General features: G+C 33.0%; 1 protein-coding gene across 1 annotated transcript; it reads right to left on the minus strand.

Annotated features, from left to right (window-relative positions):
- Nucleotides 1-893: 893 nt before the first annotated feature.
- LOC107946128 (acyl-coenzyme A oxidase 3, peroxisomal) lies at nt 894-6,758 on the minus strand. The gene is made up of 13 exons (XM_041106893.1): nt 6,058-6,758; nt 4,606-4,723; nt 4,392-4,499; nt 4,061-4,233; nt 3,869-3,968; nt 3,679-3,753; nt 3,406-3,536; nt 2,868-3,003; nt 2,665-2,784; nt 2,197-2,343; nt 2,012-2,116; nt 1,830-1,931; nt 894-1,263 (listed from the first exon to the last, which is right to left on the minus strand). The coding sequence occupies exons 1-13, from the start codon at nt 6,525-6,527 to the stop codon at nt 1,018-1,020; spliced, it is 2,031 nt and encodes a 676-aa protein (XP_040962827.1). The 5' UTR covers nt 6,528-6,758; the 3' UTR covers nt 894-1,017.
- Between the last annotated feature and the right edge of the window lie 12,073 nt (nt 6,759-18,831).

An 18,831-nucleotide genomic window follows, 5' to 3' on the forward strand; every position in this document is an offset into this window, starting at 1 on the left:
AAGGTCTTGATTTGGCATTGTTGGACATCTAGATGGTCATGCGTCATGCACTATCTAATCCGATAAGACATTTTATCTCTATAAAATCGTCAATTCTTAAAATAATCTCAAATCACAGTTTCTCCACAAAATTGAGAGAAAATCTTAATAAAAAAATAATTCCAACCTGTTCAAAGATACTTCAACTTCTGGTGGAGACTTGAAAAACAATAAGGTGCTGGATAAAGTATTAGCATAAACAATTTGTTTTGACAAAAAGATGCCTAAAATTAGTTGGAAATCCAACTTTTAACTTCCGATCTAACTGGATAATTGTTGGCCTAGTGTTTATTGTTCCATTTAGTAGAGAAGAGGTTATGTTGGATTGTCACAATTAGACTGATGAAATCAGTATCCTTTTATGTCCCGGGTAAATTCCGAACCTATATTTATTCGTACATATGACAAGGTTGTTTTAATTGGGTTGACTCAAGAATTAATATAGATCAATTAAATTGAACAAATTAAACCATATGATTTTTTAATGATTTATTTATTCAAACCAGTTAGACAACTGGTGATCTAGTCAAATCAATTTTTTTATTCAATTTAAATATTTAATGAATGTGAATTTTTTATGAATAATGTTATTTAATTCATAGTAATATTTTAATCTTATAAAATTTATATGAGAAATAATTACTTGAGAAAAATGATTAATGCAGTTTTTGTTTTTTAATACAACTCACACAACTACAAATAGACAATTTCTACAAGTCAAACCCATGACGTGGATTGGAGTGTAAGATGGTGAACGCCCCCTCGAAATGGTATAACATTCAAAACCTTTTGATGATACGGTATGATGAATAGAAGAAGCAAGCAACAAAAATATACATACATGGGGCACTTCCTAAATAACAAATATAAATGTATTATATGAACAGAATTTATTTTTATGAGTATGTTGGGGTATAAACTGCTTAGAGAAGAGTAAAGCTTTGGGTTAGGTGCAGTTGGTAGATTAACAACACCCTATCAATGTTGAGCCGAAGACCAAGAGTTGGCATCAATCCAGTTAAAAGCAATAGGGCTAAGGAAAGCATCAGGAATGCCAAAGGAACTGACCAAAGCAAGTGCATGCGGTCGAAGTTCACTGCATATTTTTGTTATTTCTCTCCGCACTGTAGCAGCATTCTCAACTGACAGGTACCCATATCGGAGATACGCACCATCTTCCAGACAATTCAAGGCATACAATGATCTCAGCATACCCAGCACATCCTGCACAACAATGAAAATGAAGATTCAACAGCCTGTCTAATGCACAAAAGACTGCATATGTCTTCTCATGCCTTCAATATTTGAAGTGACAAACATGCAAAGTTGTTTTTATATCAGATGATTTCCATCCTGCAAATCCCGAGAATTTTACCCATCTCTTATCCTATATATATGACTGCAATTTTCTATTCATCTCTTCTGATCATATCCATCCCACCATATCCTGCAACGCAACTTCAGACAACGATGAAGTTTGAGTTGTTTCTGGTTAGGTTAAGCCAGGTTTTGGACAAGTTTTGAAGTCAGTTTGGGTTGGGTGTGTGATGTTTTCCATTTAGAGTCAGATTCAGCCACTTCTACAATCCTAAAAGGTCCTAACAATCAGGTTCAATTAGGTTTTAGTTGGGTCCTTTTATGCTCAAGCTATTGACTCTTAAATATTTGGTTTTAAAAGGGCTGGCTTAAGTGGTTCAGATTACGTTCATTTCACCACTTCTAAATTAGAACGAATACCGAGCGGATGCTACGGCTGGATGCTCATTTGAGATACATTCTCTAATACTAACCTTCAATGAACAAGCAGCTAGAGTTGCTTCTGCCTCAACAAATGTTTGTAATATTGCTCGATCTGAAAAAGCTTTTCCCAAGTCCTCTGCTAGCTGATAACTCTGGTGTGAATAAGCGACAATTAGACTAAAAGGTGGATAAAAAAGAATAGAAACCTAGATAAAAGCAAGTGCTTCCTCACCATAATGAACGCGTGCTCTTTACTTTCTCCCTTGGCTTGACACTGTGAGACTTCCGCAACAAACCGATTCAAAAGATCTCTCTCCCTTAAGCACAAGACATCCATCTGAAATAGGACAATGGTCAGAGATGCCCACAATTTTATGTGGAATTACCAACAGTACAATTGATGCTAATCTAATTTACCTGGAATTGGCTGCATCTGAGCGTAGTCGTAGTAAGCCGTGATGGAATGACAGGGCAGGGCTTATTCATGTGTTCTAAACCCAGACCCTTGAAAGCCTTGTTTGGCTTCTGAGCTGCCATGTATTCAGCAAACAGAGCTTTGCTGACCTGAGTTATCATGTTCAATCATAAGTTCCACTGTTTAGTTGTCAATACATTAGGATGTTGTGAACCCAAAATCCATGAAGCCTATTAAAATGACCTACACATCTTGCAGGCCATGGCCAGGGGACTACATGCATCATATGGGTCATTTCAAGGAAAACAAAATCCAGTAAAAACCCATACATAGAGAACTCATTCCCCAATTCTGCATCTGCTGCTTTCATTTTACATTGAGGTCATATATTCTCAGCCAGTTTAGTTGTAAGTTGTAACCAACTGTCCTTGTCAAAGGAAATTCGTAAGGAAAGAAGAAAGCAAATTTACCTGCTGCATTAAAATATTATTGTCCCCCTCAAAAGTGGATTGCACATCATGTTCAGCTTTTAGATGACCAACACGATTCTCTGTCTTTAGTCCTTGTCCTCCACAAGCTTCGCGACATTCCTGAAGCATTCAACAATTGAACGTCTGTAATGGCACTTAATGTTGAAATGGTTCAACTTACTCCAAAATTGTCTGTAGCTCACCTGAAGTATTTGCATGTTACTCCATGTAAAAGTAGCCTTGAATGAACTTGAAATTACATGAATGATTTTGTTTGACTGGGGTGTCCTCTTCACATACAGCATTTTCAAGTAATTTGCTCCAAAACTCATAGCATACCTGCAGCATAAAAATGAAAATAAACAAATGAGGGTTTAGAACTTACGTTAAACGTTCAACAAACACTTAGACAACATACGTTTTCTCTATACATGCACAGAAAAGAATGACTAATCTTATCTACCAAGCCAGTGAAGAAAAAATTGTCATGATGAGACTTGCTACAAGCACAGCACTTACGTTTCAAACACAAACTGGACTTAACAAGAGTTCAGGAGAATATATATACATATATATATATATACATTTCCTAAACTACCTCTAAACCCCTCCAAACTCCAACTAACTAAATTGGAGGATTACACTCTTAATAGTGCTCAAACCCACAACCTCCAAATTGCTACAACAACAACGGTGCCAACTGGGGTAGCACTCTGATCAAGAAACTGTGCATATACTTACGTCTTTGCAAGGAGAGGCAAGAGTCGTCGTTGATGACTTGGGTAATCAAGCAATAAGACCTCAGGTTCCTTTGGTTTAAGAGAAAAAGCCCGCCTTGTTAGAGCATATCTAATGGCAATAGCTAAACCAACCTGTAAGGAGAGTAATGGCATGATATCAGCGACCTTTACATTTGATAGTAGTGGCCTGCCACCCATACCCAAAATACAAAAACATGCAAATTTCTTCTGCCAATAAAAACGGACAAGATGCTTAGAAAAAAATGAGGTATACCTTTGACTGGTAAACTGCATTAACTGCAATATTAACACGGCCTGCTGTTAGAGGGGCCAGGAATGCAGCAAATCTCTGAATTAAAGCAACAGACATGTAAGAGAAACCAACACAGTATTACCAGCAAAACAGTTGTAGTACAATAAACGGCTCTAGAGCAGATACCAGTCAACTCAAATATAAGAAGTACCTGATCTGGGTCTTTTATAGCACTTAGATATTTTCCATCAGGTGAAACATCAGCAACTGAATTTAATAAGTTCTCTCTCGGCACTCGAACATTGTCAAACCTGAAATAACATGAGCAGACCTTTAATATTAGAATTTTTCTAAGAAAAAGAAGAGACTAAAGAATCCATAGTAGAGTGTAAGTTTACACTACCAGATTCTACCGTTATCAACACCATTTAAACCAATTTTATGACCACAGTCAGCAATGCGAATGTTTGGACATACATTACCATCAGCATCCCTGATCTGGGCTATAAGTGCATGAACCCCTTGATTGGTTCCATTGATATTGAGCTGTGAAAAAACAATTGTGTGTGTTGCATGCTAGACAACAAAGCAACAACATAAGTATACCATGTCAGCATATACATAAAACAGAGGGAAGGATAATAAAAACAGCTAAAAAAAAACTTCACATTACAAAGGAATCTAAAAACAGACTCCATGGAGAGAAATGGTATTTGGTTCTAAGAGAAGCTTACGTTGGCTGCTCCGCCAATCCAATACTTTTGTGCTGATTCACAAGGAGTATTAATGACAAACTCCCCTGTGTTTGAGTCATATGTTGTTATTGTTTCAATGCCGCGAACCTAAATACAGTAACTCTAGAATAAATCAGGAGCAAGAGGAAGACTGCATAAAAATTCGGAAAAAGCATGATTCTCCTTACTAAAGGATTAGACAACCTTTACATACATTACTTCCATGCCCCAACTCAGTCATTGCAAAGCAACCTTTGATCAAGTAATTTTCAGTGTCCCTCAGCCACTTGTCATGGTGGTGCTTTGTACCAAAAAATTGGATGGCACCACCCCTGCATACATTATGACAATAGTAGAACTCAGTTCCAAATTTTCTTACTTTCTACTTTAACCTTGTCGACTAAAAAGTCTGCACCCCTTCCTATAACAATGGGTTAAATTCATAAATAAAATGTAAGGCAAGCAACAAACAGCTCTCGGTTCCATTAAATTTCAAACTTCAATACACTAAGACTTTGTTGGTTAGTTTCTTTTGATACTTATATCTTTTGCTATTTGATCTTTTATTCTTCATTGCTAACAGGTAGGATCATATTTAAGTAAAATAAACAAATTGAAAATCAATTAAAACAAGGCATTGTGTTGTATATTATAAAACAGAGTAATGCAACCAAGGAAAATGAAGAAGAAATGAATATACAGTTAATAAAGACACTTCAAGGGAGCTACTACTCTTAAGTGCAAAAGGGCTCTTGGTAACATTTTTAAATATTACCATGAAAAACTGCCACTACAAAAAAAAATGCAGCCCAAGCTTTTCTTGAACATATTTAACCAAAACTAAGAATTTGAGAGAGAGAGAGAGAGAGAGAGAGAGAGAGAGAGAATGAGTAGTTGAATATAAGTAATAGTTCAATTCAGTGTAAATGAATGCATCCATAGAAACTAACAAGTGCTATGAAAGTATTCTTTTATAGAGAACTATCTGAAATCTTGAAATAATATCCCTTCATGAAAAGTTTTCACAAAGTTATATCTTGTCCTACATACTAAATTCATAAAAACATGCGACCTATACGATTTTACAACTTCTGTTTAAAATCAAAACACTTGAAATCATTTTGGTAGACTTCATGATAACATTTTCTTACTCAAAAAATATAAAAATTCTAATGGTTACTCTTTTTTTATGTATTCAAATCTATTTTTACACCTAAAAGCAAAGTAAGGGAAATAATGCATAAAGGAAGTCTATTACTTTTAAAGTGTGTTTGCTTGGGTAAAAGGAGAAAGTAAAAAATTGAAAAAAAAAAATTTTGAATGTGCTTAAAAAAATGAGAGAAATAAAAATAAAAAGGTGATCATCTTATCTTCCAAATTAGAATGATAAATTAGAATGATAAAAAGAGAGAAAATTGTATATTAATTTATTTTTAAATGTTTTATTTTATATCTTTAAAATTTTCAACGTAAAATTATTCTTCTTTTCATTTTCTTCATCAGCGCGCTTATAGGAAAAAAATTATATTTTTTTATTTATGAAAATAAAATTATTCAGAAAAAATATATTTTTCATATTTCTATGTAGAGTTTGAAAAGTAAAACGAAATCCAAAAATTTAGATTAATCTTAAGAAGATAGAAAAGAGAAAAGGCGGATAACGCACCACAAGAAGAAGTGAACTCCAAGCTTAATGGAGATGGAATGATCGAAGAGACCCAAAACCTCAAAGCAAGCGAACCTTCTCATCTCAACTTCTTCTCCTTCCCCCGTTAACCACCCTTGGAACACTCCCCTCTCGAACAAATACTCGATGCGTTTCCACGTCATCTCCCGCTGCTGCTCCATGGACTGGTTATAGTCCGGCGACACAAACACCTTCCCTCCCCTCACTCTGGGATTGAACACCTTGCTCTGCGTGATCATGCCAAACAGCCGATCCCGCTCCTCCAGGTCGTGCCCGTCCATTAGCTTCCGCATATCGTTGATGTCGAATGCGTATTTTTCGGAAAGTTCGGGCGGAGAGTAGTTCAAACAGGCGTTTGAAGAAAGAGAAGGGGTTTGAAAGGACGAAGTAGGAGGTGATTGGAGGAGGTGACCGGTTAGGACTTTGGTTCTCTGAAATGCTCGATCCATTGCAGAATAACGTTGTTTTTTTTTTTTTTGCCTGCCTTTATTTGTTTGTTCAAAAGAGGAATACTGATGATGGTGGTGGTTGCGTTTAGTATTTTTTACATTGAAGCAATCGCAATTGGATCCAGGAAGCGGTTAGGTTGGGTTGGTCATCCGGGGTTAGGTTGGTCAACCAACTATCTACGCTTAAATAATCTGACCTTATCCGTATTTCTCAACTTGCGCCTTTTTTACAAAGATAATATAATAAATATATTAAATTCAAAATTGGGTTATATGTTATATTAATTACTAAAATGGTATAGATAAGATGGTGAAGGGTGGTGTACAGATGACACCACTCTTGTTTTCTAACAATTGTCCCATACAATTAAAAAATAATATTTTAATATGTGAAGTCTTGTTGATAGGCGATACCTAAATATTGAATTTAATATATACTCGTTTTTATATATGGGCATAGTATTTGGGGTGATGTCATATCAATAAGTGGCACTAGTGATCCCTCTTTAGCAGGCGGCATTAGTGACCTCTATCTAATAGGTGACAACGGAGAAGAAGCAAATTTGGGGGATATTATAACTATGGTCCCGTTTCGTAATTTTAAAATTGGAGAAGCAGTTTCTTTATTTAAAAAAGAAAAAGAAAGTAGAAGGGAAGAAGAGAGGGAGAAGAAAAAAAGGTAAAAAAAATTTAATAGAGAAGATTAAAGGAAAAGAAAGTTAAGAAAGAAAGGAGAAGCAAAAAAAATGATAGTAGAGAAATGGAAGGTGAAAGTATGTTTTTTTTTTAAATAGAATCGATTAGAAATTATTTTGTTACTAATTTGTTTAGTTTGATGCTTATTGTGATTTGTTATAAATGTAATTTTTTATGTTGTTTTTAAATTATTTTTAAGTTATTTTGTTAGTAATTATTATAAATTAATTGTTAGCTAGTGATGACACTAGGGAAAAAATAGATAAATACTGAAATTAAAAAAAAAACTTAGTTTCTGTCATAGATATTGGAAGAAATGACAATAAATCTGATATTGCCTGATGAGATAACAACTTCAGCACAAAGAGAGAAAGTTGATAGGATGATTAGAGAAGTGTAAGATTATAGAATGAAACAGAAGAAACATAGTTCAACACCTTATTACCATAAATCAAAATATGCAAGACGTGTTATGGAAGATTCATGAAATAATTAGAAAGAATAAAGTGCGATAATTGACCCTAAGAGGGACATTAATAAAACGGTAGCATCAAATGATTTTAGACCAACTTTGGAAGACATTGGTACCACGAACCTATTGGAATATAATTATATACTACGTGAAGTTTATAATCTCTTATGGAGCAAAGAAAATAGCGAGACAAAGTATAGGTTCGCTAAAGTTGACTAGGAAGCAAAATGTCTTTGACATGCCATGGATGGATAAATTAGTTGTTAGGAAATTACTTTATAAATTCAATACCTGTTATAAAGATGGAAGAGGAATAAGATCTTGAGGAATTTCCAAAATGGATTGTAGAAGATGAATTTGAAGAGAATTCAAAATTTAATATAAAGAATTTCCCGGAGAAAAATACAGAATCGGAGATGGAAGAAAACGTAGAAATGAGTTTAAGTGGTTAAATGCGAAGGTAAAGTAAAAGTTAGAGCCTAGAAAATGTGAAAAAAAAATGACTAAATATGGTTGTACATGTACGAAATGAGAACTTAATGTTGATATAATGCTGAGCTTACGAATGAAAAGTTTTGCATATTTATATAATGTTGGTCTTTTTTTTACAGATTATTTTTTATTAAAGTAATTTTTTTGCTGTTCGAAATTGTATTGAGAATTTTTATTTCTTTTTTAACAGATTTAGTATTGAAGATGAATAATTAGTTTTTTTTGTATGCGTTTATTTCAATGGAGTAATTTTGACAATAGTTGGATGTATATTTGAATGTCGCCAACAAATAGCAATTAGATTTAATAGAAATGTCTCAGATGATTATATAAAGAAAATGATTAGTGCAAAAATTGTTAGACATTATGGAAAAAGGATCTCGAAACTTTTCTACAAGTTTCCAGTTTCAACAGATCCCATCAAATTCACCGAGATAGAACTTGTAGACGATAAAGACGTGGAGACAATGGTCGCTCTTTATTATGGGAATTGGAGTGACCAAAATGCAACGATTCAGTTATTTTCTAAGTTAGCTTATGTAGAGCCAACTGAAGATCCCACTCCATTAGGTGAAGAACATTTATAGTCAATCGATTTTACACGGGATCGACATCGATCTTAATGCTGCATCCGAAACTGATGCGGTTGGTGATGACAGATGCGATAGTAGTGATCCTTCTGGTCACGAGGTCGATAGTGATCCCGATGTGGATGAGGTTCCAGGTGATACTAACAACAAAGGCGTAAATGACGATTGAAATGTTAATGCATTGTGATACACAATAATCTTGGGGCACACATGTTGTTCATAAAACCCGATGCAATGCATACAGTCGAGTTCCCGGAGTACCCTAATATACTACCTGCTCACCGAATGACCGTAGATTCTGATCTTAAGGAGTTATTCGTGGGCCAGAAATTCGAAAGCAAAGAAGGGTGCGTATTTACCAATAAGCGGTATAGCATGAATGTGTAGTGGACTACAAAGTCATGTCTACACCGACATTATATATTGGGGAGTGTTAGAGGTCGACGGAAGGTTACAATTAGTGGGTACGAGCTACATTTATCCAGAAGTCACAGATGTGGGAGATACGAACATTTGTTGAGCCTCACACATGCACTTCAACACGTATGACAGAAGATCACCAAAAACTTGATTCCAAAACTATTTGTGCATGCATTACGCCAATGGTGAAGGACATGCCGACCATTAAATTTTTTATATTGATTGCTGAAATGCAAGCACAATTCCAGTATCGAGTATCATACCGAAAAGCATAAATAGCTAAACGGATGGCAATGGATCAATTATACAGAGATTTTGATACGTCGTACAATGAGCTACAAGGGTGGATAGCCACTTTACAGGAGTACGTGTCGGGAACTGTCATTGAGTTAGAGACACGACTTTATTACGGCCCAGATGACCAACTACAACTGGGAAAAAAAATTTTCCAACGAATTTTCTGGACGATTGATCCATGCGTGCGAGAATTTCTCCACTACAAGCCATTTGTGTAGGTAGATGGGATCTGACTATACGAAAAATATATGAAGATCCTACTTATTGCGGTTGCTCAAGACGGGAACAAGAATATGCTCCCGATAATGTTTTCCATTATGGACAAAGAGAACATAGAATCATGAGATTTCTTCCTTACGAACCTGTGGAAGTATGTTGTTAATGATGATAATATCTGCATCATCTCTGATAAAGGAAATAGAATAATTACCGCCATTAAGCATTCCGATGTACCATAGAAATCTTTTTACTACATCCGGCACATCGCGAAAAACTTCCATCGAAAGTATAAGAATGCAGACAGGAGGAAATAAGTTTTAGAAATGGGTAAAGAATGCCTTTATCTTTTCAATATACATTTTAATGTTTAATTCGTGACTGTAACTAATCTTTTCTTAATATATACACAGCGTACACAGCGTACGAGCTAGAGCCACACCTTTTCCGACAAAGGATGACTAGACTTGAAAGTGACATGGAAGGTGAAATGAACACACCTTTTCGACAGTGGTTGGGTACCATAAAGCTGTGACAATGGGCTTAAAGTTTTGATGAAGGGTTTCGCTATGGTCATATGACCACCAACTTTGCAGAGGGGGTTAACTCTGTGTTGAGAAAAAACCATGACATCTTTTGATTTCATCTATGTTCTTGGCTACATTCTATAGTCTGGCTACCTTGATGCTAAAAATGGGATAGTAACAAGTCAACCAGATGGAGACGGGATACATGTTTGTCGAAGATGTTAAAGATACAATCGTTGCGAATCGTCGGAGGGCAAGGTCGATGAATGTAGAAGTATATTCAAAACATTTTGAAATGTTTTAAGTTACAGAGACCATCAATCGTTGACCCGATATACCACCTAGGTCTTACGAAGATGATCTCTGAAACAGACGGTGCGATTGCAAGAGGTTCCAGACACTTCATTATCCATGCGCGCATGTTTTGGTAGCATGTGCTCTCACCTCACTCAGTGTTGAACAGTTTATCGATGAGGTGTACACTTTCGAACGCACGTTGCGTGTTTGAGAGAACGAGCTCCCCGTCCTACTTGACCTGTTTACAAGAGAGGTTTCGCCGATAACTTTCGAGCTTATCCTAGACAAAGGGTTGCGTAGGAATCCAGAAGGTCATCCACAATCAACTAGAATCCATAATGAAATGAACATTAGAGAGAAAACTAACGGGAAACTTTGTGGCATATGCAAATTAGTTCGGCATAATAGGAGTAAATGCCCGCAGCGAACCTACCATATTAGACAATCGTCGCAATTGGGTAGGAATTGAGCTAATGTACTCCAGTGTATCTAATTTATATTACAAAGTTTGTTCCAAGTTTGTTCCAATACGTGCCAATTAAAATTACAAAGTTTGTTCCAAGTTTGTTTCAACACCTGTCATTTAAAATTACAAAGTTTGTATTTTTGCATTTATATTTTACTGTAATTAAATAAATATAAACTTGATTATTTAAATTATAGAAACTCCTAAACTTGATGGTTTGATGGTATGGTCCTAGGGGTATATTTTTATGGTGGTCAGCGTTCATGTTGCGGGTTATCGTGGCGATCAACATTCTCCTCACTCGAACTTGAGGGTGTGCTAAACATAGTAGAAAAATCAAATACCCCAAACGTCATCGATGATGTTGGGTTGGGAGGAGTGGAGTACTGAGGTGGACATGGGGCGGGAGAAGTGGAGTACTACAGTGGTAATGGGTTGAAGATATCAAATGTCGTCGTTGATATCAGATCAGGTATATTAAAACTGGATCCCGAAAACTCTGAATGATATCTGTGGCCTAACGAGCCTGAGAAATAGTCATCAAACCCCAAGTCTAGATGATAAGATTTATCCCCAGATTGTGTATGAGATTGGTTGGGTTCGGGCTCTGGCTCAGACTCTAGCTCAGGTTCAAGCAAGGGCTCTAGCTTGGGTGTAGGAGACGTATGTGGAAAAGGATGATCGTATGCTCCAAGTTAATACATGTGCAAGGGGATTACAATCGATTTCCCACAAAATAAATATGGTTTCCCCATATCAGAGTACCACTATATGTACTCTAACGAGGGCTGCAAATCGAAAGAAATATCCATCTAAGGTCTCTGCACCATGCGGTTGTCCCACACTGCAATATATTATTGATGCACTACTGCCCAATTATTTCCGTGCTTTCCCCTATTGTTAATCCCATGGGTCTTCCCCAATTGCATTGGCAGAGCCGGGATATACTGTATGCAACTGAACTACCGAAGTACTCGATCCTTGTTATACCACTCCACTGTCTGGAAATTGATAATAGGTGCATTAATGCGCCACATGTGTGAGTGAATATGGGAAGATGAGGGAATAATAGTTGCAATTTTTGGCAAGGAATAGGGCATCTAGATAAACTGCACAATTAATAAAATAGTTAAATTCTAACACGATTCAAGTAAGATATACAAAGTAATTACATGTTACGAATATTAGAATAGCTTACCCCTTCCCCAGTATGTTGTTGAATCATCAGGCGATATATCAGAACCGTGTATGACCTCCCGATACCCGGATTTGTACTCCATCTACGAAAAAAATAACTTGTTAGAATAATATCATTAGAAAAAAATTTTCAATTAATTACTATAATAGGTAAGATTTTGTCACCTATTTACGAGTGGAAAAACATATACTTGGTGACTAACAGATGCCAAGAATGACATCCAGTAAAGAGCCCAAGATTGTAGCGATATGAGGCATCCGCCTATGCCCATGGCAAAAGGCTTTGTCATCCGACAAAGCTTGCGATACAACATAGCTAATACTGCAGAACCCCAACAACATGAATGGGCATTATGCAAATCAATTAAGCTAGGTAAGTACATCAAATGGACCTTGTTGTTGTTTGCATTCAACATGAGTACACCCCTTATAATATGTATAATGTACGCTTGAATGACGCACATCACCTCCCACTCAGTGGCATTAATCGATAAATTCTTAAAATTGACCTTCAACTATAAAAACCTCAAACCTGTAAATTTCGACTCAGCATCACCGGACGAGACTCCTAATAGGTTATCACAAAGGGTAACCAGTTCAGATATCGTACTTACGCTAGTTACTGCACTCCCGTCGATTGGGAGCCTTAGTTGTAGTGTAACATCCTCTAGAGTGATAGTGCACTCCCCACACGACAAATGAAAAGTGTGGGTCTTCGGGCGCCATCGCTCGACCAAGGCGGATATTAAGTCGTACCACAAATCAAACTTCCAGATCAATGTCACTGACCCGAATCCGAGTAACTCCAAGTATGACATTAGTCGTTCATCCAGGGGATATCCTAAACCATTCACACGATCCCTTAATGCGTGGTATGGGCACTGACACCATTAAATTATAGAAATAGTTAATATAACATAATTTAATTTCGTAAATGACGTGAAACTTTTTATAAGGGAACTCGTGAGTAACAAATAACAATTTATTACCATCTTATTAACTGTGTTTGATATGTGATTATCGTTATTAATCAAAGAACCCATTTCAATATTTGTAATTTTAAAACAAGGAGTTCAATTAATTTGTTACAAAAAAATACATTTCGATAATTAATTTGTATTTGAGCATTTTTATCGCACTAATAAAAAAATATTATTAAAATACAGATACGTGACATCCTAAATGTAATAGCACATTTTGATAATTTATTTTTAAGGTGGTCCATTTTAAATACTTATTAAAATTCCTAAATGTAATAGAATAAATTTTACAATAAATACAATACAAAAATTTCATTACAAAAATACTAAACAGTTTTGTCCACATCACATTTTTTGCTATACTATTGCAGTATATAATTAACAAATTAAATAAAAATATCTTATAAATTTCAACTCAATGGTCCTATCTTTTACCTACCTACATATAAAATAAAAAATTTATGTTAAAATAATAGAAACTATGAAAACAAAATAAACCTAGTTGGTTGGACTATATGTTGTTATGTACATCTAATAATAAACACAAAAAAATGCCCATTAAAAAATATAACAAAACATCACATCAATTCCAACTAAATAGACTCATCTTTTACATACATAAAAAAAACAAAAAAAAATTATGTTAAAACAACATAAACTTTCTCAACATAATAAACCTAATGGGACTAATGTTGTTATTTGAATATAAATAAAAAAATAAAAAAAAGCATAAGACTTTAAAAATCAAACAGAAACATACCTGCACACTTTCTGAAATAAATCAAACAACCTTCCTTTTGTACCGAAATAATACCTTACAAAAAAATAAAAAAAATATCAGATTCTGAATTATAACATTTTTAAAATAAATAAAATAGAAAATAACATTTATAACCTATAAAAAACCCTAAACTAAACAAAAATACCTTAATTTCTTTTTTTTCAAACCCTAAACAAACAAAATCCACAAATCTTTTTTTCTTAACCTCAAACTAAACCCCAAGCTAATCCTAAACTGACCCTAAATCCTTTTTTTCCTTAACCCTAAACTAACCCCAAATTTCTCCTTTGATTTTCTTCTCTTCTATTCTGCTACTCTTTATTCTTTCCTTCTTCTTTTTTTCCCCTTCGTTCTTTTCTTCTTCACTGGTTTGTTTTTTTTCTTTCTTTCACTTTGGGGACCATTATAAGGTCCCAAACAACGTTTACCATCCATTTTCACGAGACCCTTAAGGGTCTCATCCCATCGGCAAACGCATCAAAGCAGCAAAGTAATCCCATCCATGCTAGACTAGTGCCGCATGTCAAGTAGGCTTCACCAGGTTCTCCTCGGGCTGTGTAGACTACAGGTTATACGGGTTAAAACTGTAACACCCCAAAACCGGTCTAAACGTTATGACCGAATCTGGCGATGTCACATTGTAACACCCCTTACCCGTATTCGACGCCGGAATAGGGTACGAGGCATTACTAGAAGACATACATTTGCATATGTATTAAACTGAGTTACAAAATTTCATCCGAATTAAAACTTTTAAATTATTAACGTGCTTTTATAATTCTTTACAACATATCCTCAAAATATTATATTCATAACAAATAGGGCCTACGAGACCCGATATTTACTCATGTAATTCAAAGCTTCATTTCCATTTCATTCAATTCACAATTTCTCATGTTCACAATTCAAATCAATTTCTCAATCCAATATATATTTCAATCATCTATGAATATAATTCAAGTTATACGAACTTACCAGGCTAAATTGCAGAAATACCAAAATTCAAGGACATTTTGGTAATTTTCTATTTTCCTCGAATTTTCACCCAATCTTGATATAAATTAATATTTCATTAAATTTATTAAATTAAATAATAAAAAATTCATTTCATGCAATTTGATCACTTTTTGACATTTTTACCAATTTACCCTTAAAATATTACTTTTATTCAATTTAGTCCTTGAACCTAAAACACGCAAATTGGTCATTTTTAATGAGAACTCATGCTAGTTGAATAATCATTTATTTTCCTCCTCCTCCTCTCCATTCCACATCCTTAATGTATAATATGCTTATATGTAACATTATATATAATTCCACCATTTATTTATATATTAATTCAAAGCTATCCACTTGAGTCATAGTCACTAAATTATTTATATCTTGAGCTATGAAACTCAAAATTAAGATCCGCTAAATTCCTATGAAACTAGACTCACATATCTTCTTACCATAAGATTTTCAGAATTTTTGGTTTAGCCAATAAGTACATTTTATTCTTTAAAGTTTCCTCTGTTTCACTGTTTGACAGTTCTGACCTCTCTTTACTAAAAAATAATTATCTCATTATACAAAATTCGGATGATATTTCCGTTTGTTTCCTTTGAAAATAGACTCAATAAGGATTCTAAGAATATAAATTATAACTCATAATTATTTTTATTAAATTTTTGAGGATTTTTAAAAGTCAGAACGGGGGAACCCAAATTCATTCTGATCTTGTCTCACAAAATTTATTATATCTCATGATTTACAATTCCATTACTTACACGTTTCTTCTATGAGAAACTAGACTTAATAAGATTTAATTTCATATTTTTTTAATCCTATAATTCGATTTCCACAATTTATGGTGATTTTTCAAAGTTAACCTACTGCTACTGTCCAAAACTGTTTTAGTGCAAGATGTTGATTACTAAGTTTATAACTCCCTAATTCCCTTTCTCTATAATATTTCCCATCATTTTCACTTATTTCTCTTCACTAATATATCAAGACCATAAGACTTCATTTAAGAAAACTCTACTATAACATCATTTCCATACTTTTTTCAACAATAACAAACTTAAAAATATATTAAAATCTTGATGTTCTTACCTTGTGCTATTGATTTCAATCTTTAACTTGATTTTCTCTCTCCTCCAGCTTCCATTTCTTATATTTCTTGAATCTAACTTGACATTCTAGCTCCCCATTGTCTCCTTATTACTTTTCTCTCTTGGAAGCTATGGAAATTCTTTTGAATTCTAGGTGAAAATAGTGAATTTTTGGTAAAATGACCAAATTGTAAAGAAAGCAAAACTTTCTTTCTTCTCTTCTCTTCTAACGTTGGTTGCATGGAAAGATGATAATTTTTTCATCATCTTTCCTCCCTTTTATATTAATCATTTAATAATAAAATAATACTAAAAATCTTAATAAAATATTAATTAAATAACATTTATCTAATTAATTAATTAAAAATATCACAAACATCATCATTACCTTCTAGAATTCTCTCTCTCTCTATTTGACCATTTTTCCCTTCATAATATTTTGAAATTCCATCCTTGAGTCATCACTTAATTTGGTAAAATTGCAATTTAGTCCTTCAAAATTCTTCATCTTTTCAATTTGGTCCTAATTCATCCATTTTCCTTAGTTTCTAGATTATTCCACCCTTAAAATACACTATTGGTCCTTCAATTTTTTCATATTTACACTTTAACCCCTCAAATTTTGAGTATTTACTCTTGGGCAACAAAACTTTTCTCACTTTTGCAATTTAATCCTTTCTTGAATTAATATGTCATAATATACTTCCCAATGTTGACATAACTCAATATTACCCTTTTTATCACTTTATTTCTTTATTTTACTATATCAAGGATATTATCTTACTTACTGTAGTAATTTTTGGGGTATTAAAAAAACGGGTTATACAGTGTGTATTTTTTGTTTGGGTGCCGCCTACCAAATGCCCACATTTGATTAATTTTTTTTTCATATCAGGAAACTGAAACTGTTAATTTTAGGGTGGTGGTGTCGCCTATCCACCACCTTCCTCTGTGTTGGCCATACCATTCCCATAAATAATTTTGGGAGAAACCTATTTTCGAATTTAATATATTATTTTATATTATTTGTGTAAAAAAGCCTCAATTTGCAATTATTTATACAATTATAATAAACACATCTAATCATTTATCTATGCCTAACTCGCGATTTATATTTTTATGTAAATTCTTAGCTTAACTAGTAAAAGTCGTGGCTGACCCCCAATAATAGGGTTTGCGTCCGAAAAGAATAAAAAAATAAACATTTAGATCATTTTTATAAAATTTCAAAATATTATTTTTTATTTCTATGTTTTAATTTTTTTTTAAAAATTTTTAAGAATCAAGACTAAATTGATAGAATGTATAAAGTTGAGGATTAAATTTATTGATTTCTTTTAGAATTATAATCAAATTTATTGAATATGTTAATATTGGATGGCTATATTTATTATTATGCCAATAAAAAAAGGGTATATTAATATTCTATTAATAATTTAATGGAGAAGTGATCAAAATATTAAATTTTAATAATGTTAATGACTAACATAAAATTTTTTAATCTGAGTGACCAAAACAGAGATATATTAATAATTGCGTAACTATTTATATAGCTTACCATAAAATTTTAACAGAATAAAAAATTATTAAATAATTAGAAGTATTATATTACTAAAATATAAATACATTATTTTATATATATTTATTGAAATATTTTGATTAATTGATGTATAATTACATAAATTTATTATATATTTTTTAGTACCACGAAATCTTACATTACAATTTAGAGAGAATGGAATGTTAACACCAAAATTAACCCTAGGCCTTAAAGGTGTCAATTTTTAATCACTTGCACTTTTTGGATTGTTGGTAATTAACTTATTATATTAAATGAATAAAAATGTTAAAAGCTTTAAATGAAAATAAATAAAAAAATATTTAAAAATAAAAAAATTAATAAATTTAGATTATGACACGCCCACGATATTGATAAAAAATTATGTAATAAATACATTTATAAAAAAATGATTTAAGAAACAAATGAAGCTTTAGTTGAAATAGTAAAGATATTAAAAATTATGGTGTTTTGGATTTGAATCTCATCAAGTGCATTTTTCTAGCACGAATGCGTGTAGAAACTATATAATTAGAATATAAATGTTTTTAAAAATAAGATACAATAAATAATAAAACATATGATGTGAAATTAATTAATAATGAAGCGTTAATTGGAGTGGTAAAGTTTAAATTCTATACATGTTGATGTCATGTGTTCAAATTTCATTATTTGTAACTTTTTTATTGGCTGTATATAAAAAGTAAAAGATAAAACTAAAAGTACCCTCACATCATATAATTTATTTTAAATACAAAAAAAAGAAGAAGAAGAAGAAGAAGAGAACAATTCTATATTTCCTTAACTAAGTTTTCCTTAACCTAGCTGGTGTCTAATTGACTCATAACACTAACACAGTTAGGAATTTAAATAATAAGATAGTATAAATTTTCAAACTAATATTAAAAATAATAAATGCACCCTAAATATTTATCATGTTGGTGAAAAGAAAATCAAATATTAAAAATTAAATTATAAAAAATTCAGTATTGAGTTGAGTAACTCAATCAATGAAATTATGTATACTAGTTCTATAGCACACTTGTATTGTGGGTGAAAAAAAGGCGGATGAAAATAATATATTTGTAAACATTTTATATTAAATAAATGTTTGAAATTTATGTGACTTAAGTTCAAATCCTATCATGATATTTTTATTTAAAAATATGAAAAGACAAAAACATTTTCAAAATATTATAAATTACTTTATAAAATGAGG

Source organism: Gossypium hirsutum, chromosome D12 (assembly GCF_007990345.1).
Source record: "Gossypium hirsutum isolate 1008001.06 chromosome D12, Gossypium_hirsutum_v2.1, whole genome shotgun sequence".
Taxonomy (NCBI): domain Eukaryota; kingdom Viridiplantae; phylum Streptophyta; class Magnoliopsida; order Malvales; family Malvaceae; genus Gossypium; species Gossypium hirsutum.

Bases quoted from the DNA above. Each gene is read 5' to 3' on its own strand.
- LOC107946128 (XM_041106893.1), bottom strand. From the start codon at position 6,527: ATGGATCGAGCATTTCAGAGAACCAAAGTCCTAACCGGTCACCTCCTC. The intron at 3,754-3,868 runs GTACTTCTTATA...GCTTTAATTCAG, and splicing joins CTATAAAAGACCCAGATCAG to AGATTTGCTGCATTCCTGGC. The intron at 2,785-2,867 runs GTGAGCTACAGA...TGAATGCTTCAG, and splicing joins GTAACATGCAAATACTTCAG to GAATGTCGCGAAGCTTGTGG.